This window comes from Ceraceosorus guamensis (assembly GCF_003144195.1).
Source record: "Ceraceosorus guamensis strain MCA 4658 unplaced genomic scaffold IE81scaffold_1, whole genome shotgun sequence".
Classification (NCBI taxonomy): domain Eukaryota; kingdom Fungi; phylum Basidiomycota; class Exobasidiomycetes; order Ceraceosorales; family Ceraceosoraceae; genus Ceraceosorus; species Ceraceosorus guamensis.
This window is the reverse complement of record NW_020289996.1, coordinates 549,210-565,095: the sequence shown is the minus strand read 5'-3', so window position 1 is coordinate 565,095 and position 15,886 is coordinate 549,210. Positions and strand designations below refer to the sequence as shown.

The following is a 15,886-nucleotide window of genomic DNA, read 5'->3' as shown; positions in this document are numbered from 1 at the left end:
GAGACCGCTGCCATTGCCAAACTATCACACACATATCACATCGAAAATGCATCTTGCGTGGTCCGAAAGTGTTTCCGCATCATCGCATTACGCGATGTGAACACGAGATACACGATTGGGCAGGCAATGCGCATGAGCTGAGAGTGCAGCGAGGTGACAGAGGTGACGCGGTACGAGGGGTGAAGGCAAGGCTAACGAGAAGAAGACTTGCACTGAAAACGAAAGTGCGTAGACTGTGGACTGTGTTAATTGAGCGAGATCGAAGAGAGGCGGGCCTAGCGGCGGCGGCGGCGGTGCAATCTGGCGCTATAGGGCGTTGCCATTCACTTGTCGCGTCCGGCAAAGATGGCGGTGTGGTCGAGCCTTACGGAAGCCTGTGCGCCTTGATCGCAGTTGACCTCGAGTCTAAAAGGTCTGTCTAGTCCAGGCTGGTCAAACGTTCCAGAGATGGTATTGTGCTCGATAAAGTACGTCTCGTCCGGTCCGTTATCGGGACTGGCGGCGTCGATGACGATATCGTCCGAGTAGGCGATACCGTTCATGGTTGTGCGAAGTCGACAAACCGCATCGGGCGTGGATGCAGAGCGGGAAAAGGAGGATACGAAGTGAACAAATCCAGGACTGATGCCGTACGGCTCGACACCGTCGACTGGGTAGACGTTGTAGTTTTGGTAAATCGCTGATAGACCTCCGCTAGGCGCGGTCAAAAGTCTGCATGCAGGGGGCCACAGGTCCGGAATCTGCGTCAGCAGGAAGCACAATCATCGCACGCGGACTACTATTTTCGAGCGACGTTCCGTCGGTGAAGAGAGACTACTCACGCGTAGTAATTGTTCTTCTGGTTGACCGTGTAGACGGGATAGCCAGCGTCGGTGAATTGGACATTGCCTTCTGTGCTCCAATACGCTCCAGGATTGGCGTACTCTCCAAATTTGGCATTCATGATGAGGTTTCCGACGTTGTTGATGTTGTTTGGATGTCCACCCTGCAGGTCCTGTACGTAGCTGAGAGCATCGACATCGAACGTAGCCGTTGTGACGCTGTTGCAAAATGTAAAGATTTCAATGCTATTGATCGTCGGCTCGCTCTGCAACAGCTTGTTGTACTCTGTCCAGCCAGTTTGATTCACTGCAGCGTAAAAAAAGTCGGGCTCTGCAGCTGCTTCGGCCAACCCATTGATGGCTGGTGCGATGTAGCAAAATGGTCGACTTGTGCTGCCTGACAGCGCACGGACGCGATATTGAAATTTGACTTGATAAGAATTTGTGATTGCCCGCTTTACGCTCGTACTTTGTCCAAGACTTGCAGTGACGCCTTGAGCAGACTTCAGGATGGCGTAGTACGTGCCATCGTACGCTGCGCCTGGAGCAGAGCCGATGCTCACGTCGCCCTTGGTGGTGTAGGCAGAGAGCGTGCCGTCTTCAAAGCTCGGATTGCTCACTCGGTTGCCAGCTACAATCACCGGCGGGTTGGTGGGCGCCGTTGTTCCTGCACCGCACTTGCCGTTTGTGCACTTGCCGCTAGTGCAGCCGTTCTGTGCGAGTGGTGGAGTGCGATCCAAGTCGATATTTGCCTGACTTTTGAAACTCAGTGACGCCGTCCACATCGGACCTGTACTCACGTCTTTATAGCACGCTTCTCCATCAGCGAGCTTGGCTGCACACTTTGAGCGACCGCAGTAGCCCGAGGCGCAAGCGGCGCTCGTGGAGCACTTGGAGCCGACAGGGAGCAGCGTTGGAGTCGAGGTGGCCGCACAGCGAGACTTGACGCACTTGCCCGAGATGCACTATGGGGAGTGTTCAAGACCAAAGGCATCGTCGCGTCAGTCAGGGCCACAGCAGCTTGTTCATCACAATCGGGCAGCTCGTTCACAGACTCACGCCATTGTTCTTGTAGCAAGGACCTCCGACGTCTCGTTTGGCAGAGCAGGATCCCCGTTTGCAGTACAGACCCGTCTTGCATTGCGGCGAAGCGGAGCAGCGCTTGCCAACGCCAGCATTTCCGCGAGCCATCAGCAGCCCATCCTCCGTGGCAGGAATGGCGGATGCTGTGCGCAGCAGAGCCAAGCTGCACACGAGCGAGGCGAGGAGGAGACGAAGATCAAACGTGGAGCGCATGTTGTTGGTGTTCGAAGGAGGCGAGGCAGAATGTTACGGCATGGTGAGGCGGGGCAGCCGGGAATGGACGAGGGAGAGGTGTGCGTATACTCCATCCAAGACTTCCGATGATGCCCTCCTTTTATGTGCTCCAACTTCGCTATTCCTGAGATGTGCCGTGTCTTGTCCAGGGGCCTCACACCTTCCTATGTGCTGTGCTTCGCGCCCCGCCAGATGACGGCCCAAGCCCTGCGGTCGGATCGCAAAGCAACAGCCACACAAAAGGGTCCCACGCTATCCGTTGGCATGATCTCCAGCAGAATAAAGCGGAACGGAGATTGCTCACCGACACAGACGGGGACATGAGCTGCGGCAAGACAGCCTCAAGATGCACTCATCAGACTTGACAGTCCGCGGTCGAGGTCTTGTGTCACTCGGAATGCTCGAAGCACATCTTCAGGGGTGCTACTTGGTCTCTTTTTCAAAGTCCGACTTCTAAGTGTACCCGGTACCGCAACCTCTCGCTTCCGGAAAATCACAATGCTGCAGGGCTATATATACGAGGGAGGCATTGGCAGGATGGCGTCGTCGGAAGCCTATATTCTCGATATGCTTAGGACGCGTCCATCGTTATTACATGACCATGCAAGCCCGCAATGCGCTCCGCGCGTCTGCATGGAGAGTCAGGACGAACGCATCCATCGTTCATGAAACACATGTCTTGTTCCATCAGCAAGCGTGCAGTCCCGAGACATGCACCATTCACTCCCGACTCACGACTCTGACACCCTCCGGCACGTCGTTCGCTCAATCGCCATCATGCAAGACTCAGCCAATTGGCTGATCTACAATTAAACCATCGACCTTTTCATGCCCCTGCAGGCTGCATGCAAAGGGCGACCAACACGCGCCTGCTTGGGTCTACCCGACGCGTGTGGCTTGTAAATCTGCACGTCAATCGTGAATTAGCAGCACCATGCATGCAGTCACAGTCCACAGCAGTGTGAGTGTAGTCAGAGTCGTGCGTGGCTGTCAGCTTCGGCCCCATCCGCACCCGCGCGTCGGGCCCGAGATCCGCACCTTCACACCGACATTGATCCCGCTGCAGAGGCGAGACCGAAAAAGGAGCCTGGCAGTCTGACGCCCATAGAGCGGGATCAGATATGTGGCCCCACATTCTGTGCATGACTTTTCACCGCAATGCACTTCAGAGCAAGCGAGCGAAAGAACCAGCGCTGGCTCGTGACTCGTTGCGGGCACCTTACCTAGCGAATGCGCGCACAGCTTCATCATCTCGTGGCGTGGGGACCAGGCTACGTTCCCTTCGAAGCAACACCGTCGATCGGCTTTTGGGCAAACGTGAGTGGAGAGAGTACATTTTACATGGCGTGACCAACGAAGCGGCCACTTCCGTTCGAGGCGATCGGAATGGTGGGATGGGTGTATTGTGTACCTTGTCCAGCAACTGCAGAACCAGAAGGGGAGATGCTCCTCATCTCGCTCGTCGATGGCGAGCCGGGGCTGAGATCGCCGTTGCCGTTGCCATTGGTGCTCTGCGCCTGCGATGCAGGCACGGAGCCCAGCCTGGCCGCACATCCACCTTGGCCACCATCAGATCGCAAGTGGCGACGTAGCGCATCTATCCGAGCAAAGTTTTTGCCGCAACTCTCGCACGTGTGCGCCTTGATGCCCGAGTGCAGTCGTTCGTGCCTGGAAAGGTCGAAGTGCCTTGCAAAATTCTTGCCGCACTCTCGGCACTTGAACGGCTTGTCTCCTGTGTGCGACCGCAAGTGTCCGTTCAGATTGAATTTCCTGGTAAAGGAGGAATTGCAGCCTGGCACGGGACAATAGTGTATAGCTGCATTTGTGCGGCGACTGGCGCTGGCCGCTTGAGTCGCACTCGTGGTCACCGTCTGGATGGGTGGCATAACACCATCCGGTGGCAGTTGAGGCGGGGGAACCGAAGAAGACGACGCATATGCGTTGGCGGAAGCTGCAGAAGGCGGCGTGCTGAGGGAGCTGTACTGCGGCAGGGCCGTTTGAGAATACATCGAGTAGCCCAGCGGATGCGGAGGAGCAGTAGATGGCGACACGTTCGATGGCAGCTGGCCACCCGGTGAATTCCCGCCGCGAAAACCCATCATATGGTAGGATGATCCGGGTACACCTGCGGCAAGCGAGCCAGGCGTGTAGACGGCAGGCATACCAGGCAAGCGGGGATTGAAGCTTCCCAAAGGTCTTTCGGGCGAGCCGCCTGGCTCCATGCTGACACTGCCGGTGCTCGAATTGCTCGTGTTGGACTCCCAAGAAGGATGACGATCATGACTGACGCGGTACGCGTTGCCAGCGGCACCACCTCGTGCGCCGACTCCAGCATAATAGGCTGCGCTAGGTGGACCGCCGATGGACGAGTTCAGACTAGGCGGGGCCAGCGAACCATCTGGTGCCGTAACGCGCGCGAGGTACTCTCCTGGCTCGCCGATCTTCCCTCTTGCCATGTCCGATAGATCCTCGCTGCCCGCTCCACGTCTATGGCTTCTTTTAGGGTCCCGTGCAGATTGTGAGCGCCGCAAGGAGCTCATATTGTCGCCGAAGCTAGTCGCGACTGGAGAGGGCTTGGACTGCCAAGCAAAGAGAGCGGGCCCTCCAATGGGCGCGGAAAGTCCGGCCAAAGGCAGCGGGCGATGCGACGACGCGGTCCCGCTACTTCCTGCTCTTGCGTGATATGGTGATCTTGCGTTCGATTCCCTGCGGCTAGCCATGTCGCGCCTGACCGGTCCAACACCACCGGCTGAAGACAACTGATCGCTTGGAGATGCGCTGACGCTAGCTGGATTTTGCTGCCCTTGTGCCGGAGAGACCGAAAACTGAGAGTCTACAGCCATCGCAGCGTCGTCTGAGCGCTGCAGCATGTGCGGCTCCAAGGTCGGCGCAAACTCGACCGCTACCGGCGGTGCTTGCGAAGAAGATGACGATGTCCTTGGCGCCGCAGCTACCTGTGCTGCGAGATCTCTGGCAGCCCTGACCTTGGCAGTCTGAGTGGCCCAGTCCACTCCGGCAGTCATTGCAGTGGGTGTCTTGTCTGTTACACCGCCAGGAATAACGCTGAATAGAGACGCCCCAGCTCCAGGACCAGTCACAGGTGATCGGGGCCCCACATCCGAGTTTGACCGCCTTCTCCAAGCAGTCATACCAGTACCCGTCGGCGAGTCGACTCCCGATCCTTTGGCAGACAAGAAGCCCATGTCCACATCCAGCTTGAGAAATTTGCGTAATTTTTCGTACGAGTCTTGACGAGCGGGAGGCAGACCTGCGTTGACCGAAAGCGTGTTCGAGCTTCCATCCTTGTCAGAATGGGTCTGTGAAGGCATCGCGCCTGACAAGGAGCTCATAGATGCTTGCGACACATTGCTGTACTCGACAGGAACATTTGCTCGTCGTTTGGAGGTGTCAATCTGGAGGGCAGCAGGCCATTCTGCAAAACCAGCCAGAGTGGCGTTCTGGACCGGCGCGGTCGGTATAGAGCCCGTCGAAATGGCCCGCCCATGTCCTGACAGGTGTCCATCTCCAAATGCTAGATCACTATTCGCCCGCATTGGTTGACTAGTGAAATTGAAAGGATTCGCATGCTGCGTTTGCTGCTGACCACTTTGGTCCTGCTGCATCAGGTCGCTGCCTTCAAGTGCCGTATCGTTGATACTCAGGGTTGGCACCTGGGGCGTCTCACCTCTGGTGTGAATGTCCTGCATGACGTGCTGGCCTGCTTCAAATTGAGGTGCAGCAGTTTCCTCGTCTTCCTCAAAGACTGGTTCAAATATTTGCTCAGCGGGAGCTTGTACCTCTCCACTATTTGCGTCTTGCAATGATATCCTTTGGCCGAGGCTTTGCAACCAGGCTTCCTCGGCTTGAGTGAGACCAGTTCCTGACGCGCTCCCGTGAGGCCCAGATCCAAGGTTCGACGCTCCAGCTGGCTGTGAGAGGGACGGCGAGGCGTTGTTGAGCAAGGGCGAAACGATTGGTGATATGGCGCTGGTTGCCTGCTCGGACTGCTGAAGAGAGGACTGCAAGTCGTGTGCAGAGGGACCGGAATGCAGCAGCGAGAATTGTTGAGAGTGGGCCGGAGCCGAGAAAGGTTGCTGGGATGTGCTAGTTGGAATACTATTGCTTGCCCAGGGCAGCTGGTCTAGGCCAAAGAGGTTGGAGTAGCTATCGACCGTGTCCGGGTCGTAGGCCAAGTCACCAGTAGCCCCAACCTGCCCAGCGGCGATGGCTGCTAAAAGATCTGACTGGGACGCAAAGTCGATGTCCGCGTTTGAATCTGCGTATGAAGGCGTGTACTGGCTCAACTGATCGGCTTGCTGATCCCTTTCAGACCTTTCGAGACTCGCAGAAAAAATGTGTGTGGGTCAGGCTTGCTAGGATCTAAGTATGAGGCCGACAAAGCGGTGAAGACTCACCCTCCTTGGTACTGATCGGCGCCGAGCTGCTGAAAGCTTGAAGGCGCAACCTCCCCTGCTTCACTGTATTCCCACCCCTGACTGACGGATGCGGTGTTGTTCCAATGAGCTTCTGGTGATGTCAAATCTCCTGCGTTCTGTTCCGCGGAGGCTGCTGGCAAATCGCCCGATACAAAAGATGTGGACGGCGAATGAGAAGACTTGCTTTGGAAGGCGGGCTGCATCGACGCAAGAGGCTGGCGGCGAGCTCTTCAGCAGGTCTCCCCGGAAGAAGGTGTATGCGGATGGTCCAGAATCGCAAGGATGGGAAAGAGTGCGCCGTAGAGATCGCTGGCAAATCGAAGTGATGTTAGGATGATAGGCAGAGAAAAAGAACGATTGGTGCTAGAGTCGCAATGAAGAGGCATAGGACTCTGACTACATGGTGCACTTACTTTGGCGCGACCACGTGCGGTCGAAGAGATGTCTGCTGCTGTGGACGTAAGCTGCGAGGGCGAGGCGGGTGCAAGATTTTACTGAATGCAGCAACGATGGGCAAGTAGTGAAGGATCAGGATTAGTGAGGGCAGTGAGAGTATTCTTGAGCCGAGGAGAGTCGAGAAGGTTGATCCGTCGATCCAATGGAGACTAGCGCACAAGCTCGAAGTGGCTGTGCTGGGCAAAGATAGAGCGACGATCGCGCTCAAGATCGATGACTGATCGTGAAAGAAGCCTTTGTGCACATGGCTCTGATCCGAAAGCAAGCCCCTCGCTGAGCAAAGCCAATGTTGGATGAAGATCTCAAGCTCACAAACGTTTGCGTCTTCGCAGGGAGGAACGGTGCGGGTCGTCACGAGCGAATACCGCGAGACTTTTGGGTTATTATGGTAGGGGTATCCCAAAGGGCAGAGACCCAAAAGAGGCGGTGCAAAAGTCTTTTGGCAGCAGCGCACGACTTGCGCGCAGCAGCCGCGCGGGTCAAATCGAGCATTTAGTCAGTCACGAGTCGCGCGAGGTTAGCGGCCACGGCGTCGTGAAAATCGCCTGCGTATTCTGGCTGCAGCGCGCCTGTTAGCTCGCTCGCACGAGTCAAGAACGCCAGAGCGCGCGCGTCCGCGCGCGCCCGGTCGCGCAGCCGACTGCTGCATGATGTCTGCATGCAACTGCGCTGATGCAGCACAAGTGCGACTGCTGCATGGATGCCTGCGACCGAGCTGGTGACTCTCGCTGCGCCTGTATTTCTTATTCCTGCCACGCTTCCTTCACGACCCTCACCGGCCGCAGGCTCCGCACCTACAGTATAGGGCCAAATCGATTTGATCGCAGCAGCGGGCATGTGCGGTGACCCGGCCATGGCCGGGTAGGATAGGCTGGAAGGCGCGAAGCCGTGAGCCGAAGCCGAAGCCACGGACGGCCATGCTGCACAGCCTTGCGACGAGAAACACTCTCAGCACGCACTCACATCCAAATCATAGAAGACGTGTGTGTTCCTACGCTGTGCCGTGGCTCGTTACAAGTTGAAAGACATGCACTCGATCCCATCATCATGACTGGGACCACACGTGTTGGACGGCAACCCATGCCAAGACGCCTCATGGCGCAATAGAGGGGCGACCGCAACGCGAGAGCCGAGAGTCATTGTTTAAGCCAAGACATCCGACGAGCGCACGTCTGGGAGTGAAGGGGCATAGCGTCAAATCACGAACGCACCTAGACCAAGAAACGATCAATTCCGTTGTGGGAGTAGATGGGAGCGTCTATTTTACATGATGTACAACAGCACGAGCGATGATTTGACGAGGTCGCTACGGTCAGGAAAGATGGAAGGAGGGGAGTCCAAGGTTTTTTATTCATTTCATGAAGAGCGCAGGAAGTTTTCGCACTGAACCTATCAGATCTTGCTTGTTCGGGAAGACCATGCGGGAAAAACAGCTAGCGGCGTGAAGCCGGCCGATGCCTCGGACGATGGCCTCATGTTCTCAACAGCGTCAAGCGCTCCAGGGCGGACACGACTTGGCTAGCGCTGGGTCGTCTGGCAGGGTCGAAGGCCAACATCTGTTCCAAGAGAGCGCGAGCGCCATCTGGCAAACGGCCTCCGCCGGGCAGCAGGAGGGCTGGCGTACCATCATTGTAAGGGCGCGTGTCTTCTTCAAGTACCTCCTCATCGTCCACCTGCAAGTTCTGTCCATCAGCTCCAAATTCAGGTGTCTGATACGATGCAGAAAGCGGCGACCGTGGCAGCACCAGAGCACTAGCACCCGAAGCGCTACGTGCTCTGCCCTCGACGCTTGAACCTGCCTCTTGCGCTATTGAGCTGACGTCTTGTCCGGCGCGATGCGCATGCTGCGCGAATGCAGCAGAGAGGGCTGATCTGAGTCCGGCATGTAGAGATCCGGTATTGTTGCTAGACAGCCGGTGGATGGAAACTTGAGGCGACTGCGGAGGCGATAGCAGGCCATTGGAGCCAGTGGGCGCTTTCTTGACAGGAATTGATGAGCGGAGAGGCCCAGACGTAGGCTGCATGACGAAGGTGTCATCTTCTACTGTGGAATTCGCGGCGCCGTAGGATGTGGCCCGACGGAAATTTGCCACGGGCCGCACGGGACGGCACGCGACCTGTGCGGCAGATTGGACGTTGCTCGCAGTTGAGTTTTCGGGACCTACTTGTGCATGAGGGTGCTTGGAAGCCAAATGCGCTTTGCCCAGGGAAGCTGTGCGATGATGTTGAGCGGCGGCGACGATGGTACCATTCCGGCTGGGCTCCAACTCGGCTGCTCCCTTGAAGATCACATGATCGGTTGGCAAGACGCCAATCAAGGGAGCGTCGCTCAACAGCATGTTGACGGCTCTGAGTGGAACGGTGCGGCGGCCGTCTTCCAATAAGATATTGCTGCTGACGCTGTCGATACTTTCCATGCTCGCTTCGCGCCGCAAAGAGTGGCTTTGCGGCGTATAGCTAGCGATATTCGCAACGGTTTCGGATGCCGACTGTCGCGCGGCGCGGCGATTCCGACCACGCAAGCTGCTGTTCCGACTCGCAGCATTGCTTCCTGCTACGCTGCCATTGTATCCACCGGCGACGTGGATCCTAGCGACGCGATCGTTTTCTTCGCTCTCAAAGAACGCGCGCTTCCGGTACAGCATATCGATCATCGATCTGCTCTTGGCGAGTGGAGCGACTCCGGTTGCGAGCGCATAGAGGACTGCTCCCATGCTCCAAATATCTACAGGATAGGAGAATCCGTTTCGGCTGGAGCTTGATGCTCCCCGCGTAAGCTCGGGCGCACCGTACGCGGGCGTGCCTAGCCCAGCTCCGTCAAGCAGCGGAGTGCCTGCACTTGGGAAGACTGCGGAGTTGAAGTCACACAGCTTTACGTCCAAGCCTTCAGAAAGCTGATTCATCCACAGGTGAGGAAAGACTGGAACGTAAGCTCAGGCTCCGCTTCCCATCAAATGGCTGACGACATACCAATATATTTTCTGGCTTGATGTCCACATGCACACACCCTCGAGCGTGCATCCACTGGACCGTCCGTGCCAGCTGCAAGGCCCAGGTTGACCATTGGCGCAGGTCCACGCCTTCTGGGTGCTTCCTAGAGAAAGTGGCCAGCGAAATAGGCAGTAGCTCGAGCAAGATCAAAAGACGTGGGGGATCTGCAGAATATGAGCTGGACTGCGGGCGATCCGTTGAAATGTTACGGCGGGTGTCCAGTCCACCGGATGTGGACGGGCTCCTCGACATCGACCTGCCGTTTCCAGCGTCATCAGGACCAGCGACTCGGAGCATTGGAGGCTCTATGGTGTTTCTTTCACTGTCCTGTATAGGCTGTGAACCAAGGCGACGGTGAATCTTGCTAGATGACTCCGGCCGCTCAACGCGAGGGGCGAGGGAATCGGGAGAAATAGCAGTACGAGGTAGGGCCGAGGAGATGGATCGGCCGTGATAGAAATTGCTTTGCTGCGATTCGGTGGAGGAGGGAACGTCCATCGAGGTGCAAGTTTCGGCCCACGACCCCGAATTTGCACCCGGCTGAGGGCTTGTTGCCGCCAATTCTACCTCGTCTCTAACGTCGATGAGCCGCACAACGTTGGGATGATATCCCAATCGTCGTAGTGCAAAAGCTTCGTCAAGGCCGAGCAACTGGCTCTGGCGATCCGCATGTAGTCGCTTAACAGCGCAAAGTCTCCAGTCGCTTGTTCCATCGTCGTCGTGCTCGTCATCACTGTCAGTGGCAGCGTGTGGACGGCAGTGGCTCGGTCGACGAGTCGAGTGCTTGGTGCGATAAGAGCCAAGGAATACATTGCAGTGCCTGCCCTCGCCCAAGAGAAAGTCTTTGTCAGGACATAGACGAAAGTCAAGGTCCTTGCTTGCACGTATCCTGTCGCGCTCTCGTTCTCGCTCCTCTGTGCTGCTTCTGCCATATGCCGGCCGTTCAGAGGTGCTGGTTGCCGGAGAGAATGCCGCCTCTCTGAGCCCCTCTTCGGTATCCTCGCAGCTGTCCCGTATTGAGTTCGGTGCAACAAGAGGTAGTGCAGGGGCACGCGCGGGCAGAGGAGATCGTGAAGGCGACAGCGGCGTAAGCACAGTCTCGACAGAAGGACTGTCGAAGAACAGGCTGTTTCGACTTTTCACACTAGCTGGAGAGTCTCCTATTCCTGGCTCGGCAGACTTTCGCGGAAGCTTTGGAGCAGGTGCGAGACGTGGACTCGGGTGCGAGAAGATATCGTTTCGCGAGGGAGAGGTGGCGGTAGCTAGCTTCAGAGCTGTAGACGTGGAAGGACTCTTTGATGCCAATAGCTCCCCCTCGCCCGGTCGCGCATCCGCAAGATCGGATGCGATTCGGGGCTGATTGGAGATGCCGCAAGTCCTCAAATTGCCGTAATCAGGCGGTGTTGGTGGCGGCGAGTCCAGCGTAGGTCTGTAAGGCGAAGGAGGCGAGGTGGAAGACGACCTGGCAGAGCCAGCCGAAGACGAAGGTGGGTAGACAGAGCCTGACTCTGCTGACGTCTGTGGCCTCCGACTAGTCGTGCGTAGAGGCCACGGTCCCCATGAGGAGCCAAACTCTCGCTGCCGAGCTCCGAGTTGCCGTGATGCCATCGTTGTGCTTTCGCCGCCTTCTCCCGTCTCACTCGCGCCTGTGGTGTTGAAGGCCTTGACAGCGTGTATGCTCTCGTCGTCGAGCATCACAAAGCCACCTCTCTCAATGCCATCGTGCCCGCGCATCTTCGTACTTTTGCTTATTTGTTGGTGATTGCTTGTATGTGTGCTCCGAGCTCTTCAGAAGCAGGCTAAGGCTGTGGAACAGTCGTGCTTAAAACCCCTCCAACCGTCCGAATTGCCATTTGCCGAGCACTGCAGCAAGAACTCCAAGTTGAAAGCTGAGGCTTGGCAGATTCGTGGGTCGCTCGACTGCAGCAAAGACGTTGCACAGCCGATCGAGCCCTCCAGGAGGTAGCTCAGTACGGAACGCAAGTTGGCGGATTGGGAGCAAAGCCAAGACTATTAGCAACGCTTCATATAGTCAAGTGGGACGTGCCTTTGGAGCTCTCGAGTGCTAATCAAGAATGGCCGCTGCGCCACATCGCGGTAGTAGCCGTTAGGCGCCGGGTGCAATTCGCCGGAATCCTGTGATGAGTACGTATATGCTGTATCGCGGCGGATATCAACGAAGTAGGGCTAACGTGGCGTTGTGAAGGAGGCAAGAAGCGGTGACCCGCGCCCCGGGGGCGGACGAGGAGGATAGATGGCGTGGATGATCTAATGAGGTCAGCCCCATCCACGATCACTGACCAAATGAGACCGGCGGCAGCCGAGTCACGGCAAGGCCGGGAGCATTTCAATCTACGATTGAGCTGAATCCAGATTTGAATTCTTGATTTCAGTCCCAACCTCAAATCGCCAACTGCATGCGTAGCGTCAGTCAGCGGCAAAATGCGAGCGCGCGCGCGATGCAAACAGCATGCAGCGCGGTCTGTCTATAGTCATCATGAGTTGTCGTGATCGAGTAATAGCTACCCAACAACTCCTCATCTGCGGTAAATAGCTGTAGAGGTACCGTACATGCATCAGCTGTGCACCGCGTCGTCATAGCCGCGGCCTGCCCAAACGGGGGCGTGGGTACTCGTGGGATGATAAGGGCACAGCATCGATTGATAGTGATTCACGACTCGTGACTCACTCAAGACTGCGACTCACACTGCCGACGACTCGTGCGTGGTCTCCCTCGAATAGCATTGCGAGCTGAAGCAGTCTCAACGGCCATGCTTACGGGCAGCGCACCGCCTGAGTAGACCTTGACGCCTAACACGTTCCCAACACCCATCCTCGAGCCATCCACGATCCGTAATTCGTGCTGCGCTGCGTCCAGCATGAAATGAGCGAGCGCGCCCCACTCCCGGATTCGGAGTACGGAGGAAGAAGTGTCTCTGCCTCCGTGCATTGCGCGATTTAAAATCATGAATAATCACGAATGAAGAAGAGAATTCAAAGCCGACTGCACGACTCTAACCCGCTCCCAGCGGCAGCAGCGCAGCGGACCCTTATATAATGTATATTCATGCAGCTGCAGCTGCGCTGCCATACACTTCTCTACTTCCATGCCGTTGCGTACGTGAGCAGGTTCGTGGTGCATGACGACACACGGCATGCGCGCCACCTTTCTCTCCCGCCGCTTTCGGTGATGAAAGTGACGGGGTCGTGAGTCTGATGAGTGCATGCTGGTGATGACCGAGAGCAAGCCGAACGGAGCGTCAGTCAAGAGTCAAGTTGTGTCTGGAGCCACAGTTGGGAGTCACGTGGTGTGCATACATATCTCACAAGGCAAGAAGAAGTCAAAGTCAAGAGTCTTTTTGAGTCTTGAGTGATTACGACCTGCGACTCTGTTTCGGCTTCGCTAGACTCACCATTCACTCATTCTTGACTGACGACTCGAGGCTCATTCATTGTAGCGTGATGTCGATCTGCTCGGCTCGCACAAGCGACCTGCATCGCAAGTCGAACAGAAACACAGGTCAGTAGTAGTTCAGTGGAACAGAAAGACAAGGCACCTTCATCTGCGTGGTCATTGGTCACGCAACTACAACAATGCTCTACAACACTCCGGCTGCATCTGTCAAGGCCAGACCGAGCGTCATGGTCAAGGGAGCGTGCGATACTTCACGAGGTGTGCGCACCGGGCACAGCCCGCCGTGAAGATGTACAGAAAGACAACCGCCTGAGGACGAGCCTCATCGCGTGCCTGTGCCTCATCGAGCAGTCATAAATCTCCGAAGGTGAGCTTTGTCTGCTCAATCGACCTTCATCAGATGACAGCGAAAGCGCCTGACGAGACTGAGGTCATTGAGAGAGACGAGGGCTTTTTACTAAGCTTGCACACCCATCCCACTTTGACTGTGCAAGTTATGGGCCAGCCGTTGCCAGAGACACTCGTGACTGATGAGACTGATGCTGGCTGCGCAGTACGATTGGCACACAGGGATCTAGGACTCCATGCATGCGCTCGCGCCCGTGTGAAGATGCAGTACACACCTCCTCGGATGGGCGCAGAGGGCCAAAGCAGGGTCAGATAGGCGCGCTTGAAAGAGTAGCCCAGTGAGACGTTTCACGTCTTGAGCTCTATGCGAGCCTTGATAGAACAAGGCTGTATTCCCGTAAGCGCCGCAGAGTCGTTGCGAGTGCGCGTGGTCCAGTCTGGGCACGGATGATGCTGGCTGTGCGTACACTTACCCCACCGACCGCGATTCACGCTCGAGCCCGCTCGACCCCCTCAAAAACACCACCGACCATGCAAGCTAATGCAATCTCGAGGAATTGTGACGAGAGCCTAGCCAAATCGTATTGCATGGCAGTGATGCGTGGGGTCATAGAATGACGGAAGTACAAGGTGTTCGGCATGGCTGCCGCAGGTGCGGGTCAGGCGATTTTGGTGCGAGGCAATCTAACTTCTAGGCTTCTCCTTCTTCTCCTTGAACAAAGCCAAGAGAGAGACACCGGACACCTTGACGACCTGTGGGAATGCACAGAAATCGACGTGGAGTCAGAATCTGCGCGAGACATTTATTTTACCCATGCCACCGCAAGCGAGACTGTATGTGTACCCGCCTCCGCTGATTGTCAAGCCAGTCGCTAGAAGCTCACCTTGAAACGGACACCGGGAATGTCACCCTTCGCCTTTCCCTTGCGACCGAAACCAGAGATCAGAACCTCGTCGTTCTCATCGATGAAGTTCAAGCAACCATCGTTGGGGACGAAAGCAGCCACACGCTTTCCGTTCTTGATGAGCTGAATACGAACGCACTTTCGAATGGCGGAGTTGGGCTGCTTGGCTTCGACACCAACCTTCTCGAGCACGATGCCCTTGGCCTGAGATGAACCTCCTGTGGGCGAGGACTTGTAGAAGTTTCCGAGCATGCGCTTGTTGTAGTGCGCATCAGCCTACAAGGGAAGAAATTGTTCCACAGTGTCAGGGAAAGGTCGCCGCGTCTTTCGAAAAGATCGGGCGACGGGAAGAACTCACCCATTTGTTGTCCTTGCGGATCGTGCGCAGCTTGCGCGCGGCGTTCAGTCCACGAGGCTTGGCCATTTTGACTAGTCTGCAGCAGATGGTCGTTCGAGGTCAGCTTCTGAGCTTGATCAATCCTTGGGCTGCGGCTCGGTCACAGATGCCATCTGCTAGGCCTAACGATGCAGGGCCCGTGGTCATTGTTGACAACTGGGTGCTCGAAGTTGCGACCCTGGGCCATCTCCATCTCGGCCCCACATGGATGTCCCCAAACGATTGATACTCCTATACTTGGCGCAGAGTAGCACCAAGCCCAGCCTGACGCTTCGCTCGTGCTCTCGTGCTCTCAACCATATCGCTTCCGAAGGTCTAAGCTCAAAGCAACCCTTGCAGCCGCGCATCCGCCTGCCTCCCCGTCCTTCCATGCTGGTTGTACGCGTCTCTCGCTGTCTCTGCCCCAGACCCACAGGTGCCGTTTTACGAAACACTAGCAGAGCCAGCAATGCGCCAGTGAAGAGATCCGGATGCTTACCTTGAGGTTTAGAGGTGCTGGGTTGTAGAGAGCGGGTGCTGGTAGGGAAAGAGCCTACTTGCTTGTGACTACGACCGCAAGGCGGTTGGGTTTGGCCCTGACTGGCTTTCTCGGACGCGCGCCTTCCTGCGAGACGCTGGTTCGAGCTGCGACCACGTGTTTGACCACGTGGCTGCGGCTCAAGAGCTCCAGCCGCGCGCGCGCTCGCGCGGACGCGCGCTGTGGGTCCTGAATTTGGCTGCAGAGCGCACCGCAGCTGCAGTCACAAGTCCAGAAGCGGCTCTCATCAGAAGGACGGGCTTTGACATCACGAGAGTCTGAG

The 15,886-nt window shown here is 56.7% G+C and overlaps 4 protein-coding genes across 4 annotated transcripts; all 4 read right to left on the bottom strand.

The window, feature by feature from the left end:
* Positions 1-7: 7 nt before the first annotated feature.
* On the bottom strand, positions 8-2,538 carry IE81DRAFT_319300 (hypothetical protein). Its single transcript, XM_025512684.1, has 4 exons — positions 1,881-2,538; positions 1,622-1,786; positions 822-1,534; positions 8-711 (listed from the first exon to the last, which is right to left on the bottom strand). The coding sequence occupies exons 1-4, from the start codon at positions 2,115-2,117 to the stop codon at positions 324-326; spliced, it is 1,503 nt and encodes a 500-aa protein (XP_025373552.1). The 5' UTR covers positions 2,118-2,538; the 3' UTR covers positions 8-323.
* Positions 2,539-3,709: 1,171 nt separating this feature from the next.
* On the bottom strand, positions 3,710-3,943 carry IE81DRAFT_272074 (hypothetical protein; the record flags this gene model as incomplete). Its single annotated transcript, XM_025511416.1, has 1 exon — positions 3,710-3,943. A coding segment is annotated over one exon (234 nt), but the record flags the coding sequence as incomplete, so codon positions are not given.
* A 4,453-nt stretch (positions 3,944-8,396) lies between these two features.
* Positions 8,397-10,099, bottom strand: IE81DRAFT_319298 (hypothetical protein). The gene has a single exon (XM_025512683.1). It carries the CDS (start codon positions 9,931-9,933, stop codon positions 8,503-8,505), a length of 1,431 nt encoding a protein of 476 aa, XP_025373550.1. The 5' UTR covers positions 9,934-10,099; the 3' UTR covers positions 8,397-8,502.
* Positions 10,100-14,261: 4,162 nt separating this feature from the next.
* Positions 14,262-15,134, bottom strand: IE81DRAFT_6567 (putative 40S ribosomal protein S23). The gene is made up of 3 exons (XM_025517520.1): positions 15,048-15,134; positions 14,669-14,965; positions 14,262-14,537 (listed from the first exon to the last, which is right to left on the bottom strand). Exons 1-3 carry the CDS (start codon positions 15,111-15,113, stop codon positions 14,469-14,471), a joined length of 432 nt encoding a protein of 143 aa, XP_025373549.1. The 5' UTR covers positions 15,114-15,134; the 3' UTR covers positions 14,262-14,468.
* Between the last annotated feature and the right edge of the window lie 752 nt (positions 15,135-15,886).